The sequence below is a fragment of the Chrysochloris asiatica genome, unplaced genomic scaffold (assembly GCF_000296735.1).
Source record: "Chrysochloris asiatica unplaced genomic scaffold, ChrAsi1.0 scaffold00038, whole genome shotgun sequence".
Classification (NCBI taxonomy): domain Eukaryota; kingdom Metazoa; phylum Chordata; class Mammalia; order Afrosoricida; family Chrysochloridae; genus Chrysochloris; species Chrysochloris asiatica.
In genome coordinates this window covers 4,044,795-4,053,979 of record NW_006408556.1, presented here as the reverse complement: position 1 = coordinate 4,053,979, position 9,185 = coordinate 4,044,795, and the positions used below count along the sequence as shown (strand labels likewise).

At 52.2% G+C, this 9,185-nt stretch overlaps 1 protein-coding gene across 3 annotated transcripts in view; it reads right to left on the bottom strand.

Moving 5' to 3' along the window:
• Positions 1 to 3,006: 3,006 nt before the first annotated feature.
• PPARD (peroxisome proliferator-activated receptor delta) overlaps positions 3,007 to 9,185 on the bottom strand; it is a 102,280-nt gene continuing 96,101 nt past the window's right edge. For 2 of the 3 annotated variants that reach the window (XM_006860392.1, XM_006860393.1), the window contains 5 exons: positions 7,336 to 7,490; positions 6,630 to 6,768; positions 4,749 to 4,951; positions 4,167 to 4,617; positions 3,007 to 3,260 (listed from right to left, as the gene is read on the bottom strand). In XM_006860392.1, the coding sequence (XP_006860454.1) occupies positions 3,013 to 3,260; positions 4,167 to 4,617; positions 4,749 to 4,951; positions 6,630 to 6,768; positions 7,336 to 7,490 (1,196 nt within the window). In that variant the 3' untranslated portion in view covers positions 3,007 to 3,012. The remainder of the gene's footprint in view (positions 3,261 to 4,166; positions 4,618 to 4,748; positions 4,952 to 6,629; positions 6,769 to 7,335; positions 7,491 to 9,185) is intronic. The other variant, XM_006860394.1, reaches the window with a different exon arrangement.

The window sequence follows — 9,185 nt, the reverse complement described above, 5'->3', positions numbered from 1 at the left end:
CACTTCAGCCAGTCTGGCAGCCCACCCACTGGCTGCCGTGGGCTGGTCTCTCCTGGGCTCTCTGCGAGGATGGAATCACTAGAAGGTGAAAGTGGACAATCTGCGGCCTACATGCTGTCTCTGCATCCATTAGTTCTCCTACTTGTCCTTTCACCCAGTTTCTGAGATGACTGGTCCTATTCTGTCACACAGCTTCTCAACAGGTGTGGTCTCTAATGGGATGTCCACATGGTATCCTGGGATCATAAGCCACTGACCCACTGCTGGGGACTCTATTCTGACTCATAGTGACCCTATTGAACAAAGTAGAATAATGGCCCCATAGGGTTTCTGAGGATGTAAATTTTGACAGAAGCAGTCGGTCTCATTTTTCGAATGCCTGGTAGATTTGAACCATCAACCTTTGAGGTAGCAGTCCAAAGCTTAATCTATTGCTCCACCAGGCCTCCTAAGAACCCATTATTATCTCTCTCTCAATGGTTCTGGCTTCTACTTGTTCCTCCTAGCCATTTGAATACCTCCCAGGTGAATCCCTGTGACAAAAACTCCCCTTTTACTTGCTAATGCACTGATAACTTGAAAACACACCAATAAGACTTTGGCATGTACTTAATCCCAAGACCTAGCTCTGCTTACTATATATGATCCCTCTCTGAGCTTGTCAGTTGTCTTGTCCCTGGGGTGCAATCCCTTGTGTGGCCCTGAGTTGAAGTGGGTTGTAGTTTTCTTCTCTGAGACTGAGAGTACTAAATTCTGTTTGTTTTCTGGCCTATCTGTGTGAGTCATATGCAACACCTGGCAAGAACGTCTGTCTTTTTTGGGTCAAAACTAAAACATTAGCAAAGGAGGAGACATCCTTGGTTTCCTGTTGCGGGGATGGTGGTGATGAATCTGGCAGGGAATGATGAGGTTTCCGCTGCTGAAGTTCCGTGTACCACTCACAGCCAGGGAGAATTGCTTCTTCCAGGGGCCTTCTGACACCCTTGCGTCCCCTCACACCCCTACCCTGATTCGTATCACCTTTTCAGAGTGTGTAACCTTCCCCATCATGCCCCAGCTCTCTCTGTGGGGTAGGGAAGGCATCTTCTCAGCACCCCTGTGGAATCCCACAGGCCCTTGTGGGCTGAGGAGTGGTGAGCAGAGCTGGAGAGGTTGAGGGGGAAGGACAGGTAGCTCCCACAAGGCAGAAGTGACCCTCCCTGACTAGTTCCCCAAAGACTCTGGTGCCCAACCAAGTCCCCGCTCTGTGTATAGGTTATGGAGGAGGGGTAGGAGCCTGACCAGCCCCAAGGAAAAACACACAGAGGATCAAGTCAGCTTAAAGTCAACTCTTAAATATTTAATTCCCATTTATTTAAAGTCTCGTCAGTCTGTATACACTATTTATATTAAAAACACAGGAAGCTGGGGCTCCTAGCAAAAATATACATTTCCATTTTGGAGATTGTTCAGACACTGAGAAAAACTGTATCCTCAGCACCAAACCTGGGGCTGGGGTGGCGGGGGGGGGCTCACGTCAGGCACAGCATTTCTCCCTTCACAGCGCTGGCTTGAAAGGGAGCACCCCAGACAAAATCCCTGGTCAGCACAGTGAGGAAGGGGAAGGATCTAGCCAGTAGAGGGCAATCCTAGCAGGGACAGGCGCTGGGGCTTGTCCTCTGGCCTGGGCATTTCCTGCCCAGAGTGCGGTCAGGCTAAAAGGCTCTATGGGAAGGAGGGCCAGACAGGAACCAGGAAGCCTGGGCGCTCACCCCAACTCTCCCACCAGCCTGCTCCCTCACTTCCCCATCCTCCAGGGGCCTAGACAGGCATGTGGCCCTCCTGCCCAGACCTCCCACTTCAGGTTGTGCTTCAGGGTCTCCAGAGGCAAGTGCACTTTCACATAGGGGCTGGGTCTGGGTAAGGTCTCTGGGGCCGGGGAGGGCCCCTGCCCACCCAGAGATCTGCCAGCCCTGACAACAGGGGCATGGAAGGGGCGGGTGAAGAGCGCCAAAACGACAGGTAAAGTGATTTCAGTGCGTGTGGAGTGTGGAGTGGTAGCTCCTCCGAGAGTGTGGGGAGGTGGAGGGTCTGATGGCTCCTGGCTGAGGGAAGAGATGGTGATGCCATTGGGCCAGGTCCTAGCCCCGGGTGAGGAGACTGGAGCTGCGTGCTGACGTAATGCAGTGCCAACGTAATGCAGGCGGGGCTGGCGGCTGCTCCAGAGTAAAGGAGACTGTGTAGCTAGAAGGGCCTGCCCACACACTCCCTGGCCCTCACATCCTGAGTCCTGTAAGGATTAAGTGTACTGCTCCCTCCTTTCCCCACCAGCCTCTACCCGCCTCCTTAGGCCCCACCTCCCTCCAGCAGCCAGCACCGAGAACCATCAGCAACACTGGCCTGGAAGACCAGCGCAAAGAAGAACAAAAAAGATGTTGGGTGTCATGGCCTAGGGCGGCTGGGTCAGGGTCTGCCTGGGGTAGGGTGGTGACAGTCTGGGGTAGGCGTGCTGGCTCTCAACCCAGGGGCCCTGCCCAGAGTCTGTCACAGGCTCGCTTCCCTGGGAAGCCAGGTACCGGCTGCTTTAGTGTTTCTTTGGATGGCTCCAGCCTTCTGCTCTGAAACCAGGAGCCAGAATGAGGCACACTGGCAGGGCAGAGGCCAGGCCCCACACCTCTGCTCCTGGAGGGCGGTGGGCAGAAGCAGAGGTCCTGTTCTAGGCTGCTGGTGAAATAAAGATGAACTCTTTCCCAGGAAGAGAAAGAGGGACAGACATAGGAATGTGGGGACAGAGGGGAGGGCAGGTGAGGAAGGGGCGGGGAAACCTACATGGAGAAAAGAAGGAAAAGAGCAAGAGAGTGGGAGTAAATGAGGGTGATGACCAAGAGAGGAAATAAGAATGAGGAAGTGAGAGAGAGAGACAGTAGAGGGAGTGAGAAGTCATGTGGAGACCACAGGGAGCCCACTGCTCCAATCCCGTCCATACTGGGTGCTCAGGGCTGGGTGACGGAAAGTCAGAGGCTCCACCCCCCTTCAGTACATGTCCTTGTAGATCTCCTGGAGCAGGGGGTGCAGTAAGGTCTCGGTCTCTGTCTTCTTGATGCGCTGCATCATCTGGGCGTGCTCGGTGACTAGCTGCCGCAGGTCAGCCATCTTCTGCAGCAGCTTGGGGAAGAGGTACTGGGCGTCGGGGTGGTTGGCCTGCAGGTGGAACTCTAGGGCACGTAGGATGGTGTCCTGGATGGCCTCCACCTGGGGCACGTTCATGAGGCCTGGCCGATCTGTGGGGACACAGAGTGGAGGTGTGGGAGGGGGCAGGTCACGTGGGGCTACAGAAGGCCTGAAGGGCTCCCCAGGCTCACCCTCTGTGGGTGACTCACCTTGGGGGGACACCATGACTGCCTACTGAGTACCCTACTTCCCCCACCAGCCTTGGCCCACCTCTTCTTTTCCCCCTTGATTAAGATTGTGGTTAAGAGACCCACTGCCTGGATTCAAATTCCATCACTACCACTTGCTTGCATGAGCCATGGGCAGGTCATGTGGCCTCTCTGGGTTTCAGTGGGGGTAATAAGGGCAGCTCCCATACACAGTTGTTGTGAGGACAAATGAGTTACAAAGCTTATGAAAAACACAACAGTGTCTGGCAGGAAGGAAGTTCTGTGGCACTCTTTAGTTATCATGGGTACTATTATACTGATCGTACTGGAATTTCGAAAATGCTATTAAAACATAGACAATTTCTCTAGCACCCAGAAATGAGCACCATTCCATGCTGATAGGTTTCATTTTCCCACCTCCATCCATACAACGAGATTGGGCTGATGCTGCATGCACAGTTAGGGCCTTGCATTTGCCACTGCCAGCAGCACAAGGAACACTGGTGGCATAGTGGTTAAGCACTTGGCTGCTAACCAAAAGGTCAGAGGTTCAAACCCACCAGTTGTTCTGTAGGAGAAAGATGTGGCAGTCTGCTTCTGTAAATATTCGCAGCCTTGTAAACCTCAGGCGGCAGTTCTAGTCCCACAGGGTTGCTGTGAGTTGGAATCGATTGGATGGCACTGGGTTTGGTTTTTGGGTCAGCACAGAGACATTTCCCCCATGCTGTCCAGCCTCAGGGTTGACACCCTGCAGTGAGGGTCCAACCCCCAGAAGAACTGGCTGTTTACCTGGCCATCCTGACTCACCTCCACACAGGATGATGGCTGCAATGAAGAGGGCCAAGTCACTGTCATCAAGTTCCAGGGCGTTGAACTTGACTGCAAACTCAAACTTAGGCTCAATGATGTCACTGAAGGGCTTGCGGAGGCTACGCAGGAACTCACGGGTGACAAAGCCACTGCCATTGGCCACCAGCAGGCCGTCCTTGTTAACAATGGAGGCCAGCATGGCGAAGATGGCCTCGTGCACACCGTACTTGAGGAGGGTCACCTGGTCGTTGAGGAAGAGGTTGCCGAAGCTAGGGATGCTCTTGGCGAACTCGGTGAGCTCACGCACGGTCTCCACCGTGGTGCACTGGCAGCGGTAGAAGACGTGCACGCTGATCTCCTTGTAGGGCGGCAGGCTGTTCACCAGCTGCTTCCACACCAGGCCCTTCTCTGCCTGCCACAAGGTCTCGATGTCGTGGATCACAAAGGGCTGAAAACCCAGGCCCTGTTAGAGGCCAGGTCAAAAGAACCCTGCCCCTTGTGTTTCCCACGCCCCCTTCCTGTACCAGGAAATGAAAAGCGGGAAGAGGCAGTAGGGCCATGCAGCGCAGTGACACTTACCGCAGTGTGGCTGGCCTTGCCAGTGAGGATGCCACGGGCCTTCTTTTTGGTCATGTTGAAGTTTTTCAGGTAGGCACTGTAGATGTGCTTAGAGAAGGCCTTCAGGTCAGCCACCTGTGAATTGTGTCGGCTCCCCTCACTTGCTGTCAGCCCAGCCACCAGCTTCCTCTTCTCCGCTTCTGGCATCCGACCAAAGCGGATGGCTGCACAGGGATAGGGGACAGTCACCAAGGCAGTCCAGGAAGGGGCCTCTCCTCTAACTTCCCCATCTCGATAGGCTGCATGGGCCAAAGACCAAGAAGCCAGGCCCACAATCAGTAAATTGGGTAAATTTACAGTAAAAAATCTCAGGGGTAACCGCTTCAGAATGTAAGCTCTGTTCACAGTGCCCAGCATACAGGGTCCTGATACACGTTGTGCTTAGAGAGGCAGCCTGAGGTGTTGGAGCTTGAGTTCTAGTTGCGCAACTTTGGGCTGACTGCTTTATCTTCCCTTTATTTTTGATTTTTTTCTACTAAATGAGGTTTACACTCCGTAATACTCAGTAGGTTGTTGGAACAATTAAGTAAGAGTAATAATTTTAAAAGGTGCTCTGGTAGCGTAGTGGTTACAAATCGGGCTGCTAATCTCACGGTCAGCAGTTCAAAACTATCAGCTGTTCTGTGGAAGAAAGATGAGGCTTTCTGCTCCGGTAAAGATTTACAGCCTCAGAAACCCGGTATAGGGTCGCTATGAGTCAGAACTGACTCCATGGCACATAACAACAACAAAAACAATATTAAAAAAACTATAGTCATTAGTGATAGTTGTTGTTGCTAAGTGCTGTTGAGTCAATTCTGACCCATAGTGACCCTGTAGAGGGTTTTCCAAGGAGCAGCTAATGAGCTTGAACCACTGGCTTTGCAGTTCAAATGACTTTGCAGTCTGACACATTAGCCCACAGCGCCACACCAGGACTCCCATTAGTAACAGAGGAGAATGTAAATGTGGCTTTTATCAGAGTAAGTTCTAAGAGACCCCACCCAAGGAATGAGGCTTAGGCAGATATGGACTGAGGGGGAGGCTGACACTCAACTGATCCCATTCACCTGGAAGAAGCTGCAGAGGGAGGTTCAAGCCCTACCACCCTCTAAGTGGCTAGACAGGGCATCAAAGGGTAAAAAGCTGGTAGAACATCTTACCTGTCCACAGAGACATTTAAATAAGAGGTCCTCTCTTTTGCTCTGTGTATCTGGCCCAGAGGGTAAAGAGGAGTGTGTAGGCTTTGCAATATCCTATCCTATGGGTCTCTGATGGTGCAATGGGTTAAACGTTGGACTGCTAACTGGAAGGTTGGTGGCTTGATCCCACCAGTCACTCCACTGGAGAAAGATAAAACGATCTGCTTTCATATCAATTTACTCTCGGAAACCCTAAAAAGCACTTCTCCTTGATCCTATAGGGTCGCTGTAAAGTTGGAATCCACTGGACTGCAGTGGACATTTAGGAGATTGAAGACAAGGGTCTGCTATGGCCCGGTGCACAAGGTACAGTAAGCTCTGGCTCCAAGTAGTTGGCCTCCAGGAGACCCAGTCTCACTCTGCAGCTGACACATGAGATCACTTTCTAGCCTCCTGCAGGGTTGAGGGGATTCCTGGCCTTGGCAGTGGCTTTTCATACCACGTCAGGTCATCTGACCGGGGCTCAGGGTAGGCTCCAGGTTCTGGGAGTGAGTCTTTCGGGCCAGAGAGGGTGAGACTCAGGCCTGGGTTCCTGAGCTTCTCACAGGAGATGCTGGGCAGTCTGGGAAGATGTGCGTAGTGCTGACTATGTGCCAGGCACTGGTCTAAGGGCACTGCTCAGGATGTGTGCAGCGAGCAGCCCTGCCTGGAGGGGGCTCACCATTATGCGACATGCCCAGAGCCAGGCATTTCTGGAAGCGGCAGTACTGGCACTTGTTGCGGTTCTTCTTCTGGATCTTGCAGCTACGCTCACACTTCTCATACTCGAGCTTCATGTGGATCGTCCGGCGGAAGAAACCCTGAAGAGAGGAGAGGGGTGAGAATCCTGTTTGGCCCATGATGCATAAAGATGACGCCTTCAAGTTTCTTAGTCCGGTGACACAGAATTGTATCATGGCTAACTTGACTTGTTTAAAACTTTATCTGGTTCGCTGTATTTTCTAGGTGGTGGTTTGATAAAACAATTGGCGACATTTTGATGGGTATGTAATTGGGAGGAAGAATCCAAATGCATCACTGGAACAAAAAAACTCAACCACTTCCTTTTTGTCTTCAAAGAGCTACGTTTAGGCCTGGAGATTCAGGAAAACCCTGGCCTGATAGGGAGACGGCTACAGCCCAAGAACCTCATTCTGTGCTGCCAGCCTTGTGAAGCCTGGCCCCCAGGGGGTGCCAGCCATCCAGAGAGCCCAGGTGTGTGGCTGGGTGACAGCCAGGTATCCAGCAGGGCAGACTCTACCAAGGGACTCTCCTCTCAAGCAGGGCCCAAAGCTGAGGCTGAACCAGATCCAAAGGCCTAGTTTACCTCCTGGGCAGGTGTAGGTCACCTGGGGCCCCTAGAGCCAGCCATGTCCCCATCTCTGTACCTTGCACCCCTCGCAGGCATGCACGCCGTAGTGGAAGCCTGATGCCTTATCACCGCACACGCGACACTCCATGTTGAGGCTGCTGCCTGGGGCCCCATCACAGCCCATCTGCAAGTGGTCCAGCAGTGATGGTGGCGAGGAGCTCTGGGAGAGGTCTGCAGACACAAAATGAATGGAGAGTGTCTGACTCTGCTGGGCGTGAGGGTGACCAGAGCCCATGGGGGCCAGACGGAGATGCAATGTGGCAGAAAGAATTCATGTTTCTAAATTTCACACGGGTGACTGACAGTTGTGTAGCCTCAGGGAGACACTTAACCTTCCTGGGGATCAGTTTCTTCATATGGAGGTGGGATAAAGACAGCATCTCTGTGAGGATACACAAAAAGTGTTGAGAGCATTTTCTTCACACAGTAGGTGCTCCATAAATGGCAGCTCGTACTGGCAGGGTAAGTCAGCATCTTCTTGGGCTAAATTTGGTGTTGGGAAGGACAGAGTGTGCACGTGTGTGCGTATGTGTAGGGGGTCGTGTTTTAGAGGAGGAGCACAAGAGAAAGGAAGCATTTAGGAAGTCTGAAAAGCAAGTAAGTCTCTTCGCTTAGAGGCTGCCACTGTGTGGGCCTATGTGGGGTTCTGTAAAAATGTGTTTTATAAAAATTGAAGACGTGACGATCTCTGGACCAATGGATCCCATCTGTCTTTAAAATCACAGCCACCCACCTGCACATACACACCCACACCTCCTGCGTAGACCTCCTTCCAACAACCATTCCCACCAGCGGCCATACTCTGAGAGAGGGGGAAAGGGCAAATTTAGGGCTCAGGGGGTTCAGCCCCCTTATCTCACAGGAGAGAACTGACCAGGAAGTGACTTCCTGAAGGATGTTAAATGTGAGTCCAGAGATGCTGTTTCCTAAAATGAGCTTGGCCTGCCAGTGCCTGAGTTTCCTACCTTCAGTCATTCCTAGGCTGTAAGCCCCACTAAGCCCACAGACAAAGAGAGAGGCCCCCTCAATATCTCTGAGCTCTGAGAGGACGAAGGCTGCTTTATTTCTTCAGTAACCTTTGTCATCTCCTGATATATTCTGTGAGTCTCCTCAATGTTGGATGCCCCTTGCTAGGATGTAAGGGTCACAAGGTCTGAGATTTTGTCCATGTGGACTCAGCTATTGCCCCACAGAGACAGTCATGGGTGCAGCAGGAATGACGGAGAGCCTGGGAGGCTGTCCCAAAGCTGCCAGGATGGCCTGGTCTCAGTTCCAACTGTCTGGTGGCCTGGGCAGGTCTCATGTCTCTTGGAGGCTGTATAGAAGGACAATAAACTCACGTCAACAGTTCAGAGCTTGGGGGAGATGAAGTAATGTGGAAAAACCCACTGTCGAGTCCTGCACAGATGCTTGGCAGGGAGGGTTTCTGGCACTTCTTTTGATCTGCGTTGTCTGTAAGCTTGTTTGCTTTGTGGCATTTCTTATAGTCAGTGTGGTTTTTGTGACTCGCAAGTCTGACACTTCTGCTAGGCTCAGGATGTTGCTTGCAGTGTTCCCTTTAGCTCTCAAGGCCACCTCCATCACCTACTGGTCCACAGAAACCATCATCTCTCGCACCCACGCCCCCACGTGTCTGATATCATTTGTCAGCTGTGGGCAGTATTTGTGGTAAGGCCACGCTCTCTGTTCATTCAACAGATGTTTGATGTGCACCTGCTGTGTGCAGGGCAGGACCCAAACCGTGTCCTCAAACAGGTGACCTCACAAGAGAGGTAAGTAAGCTAGAATACAAGACAGTGAACACCACCACCAGTGGAGGGACAGGGAGAGTGGTGAGGATTTACAAAGGCTGTCAGGGAAGGTGAC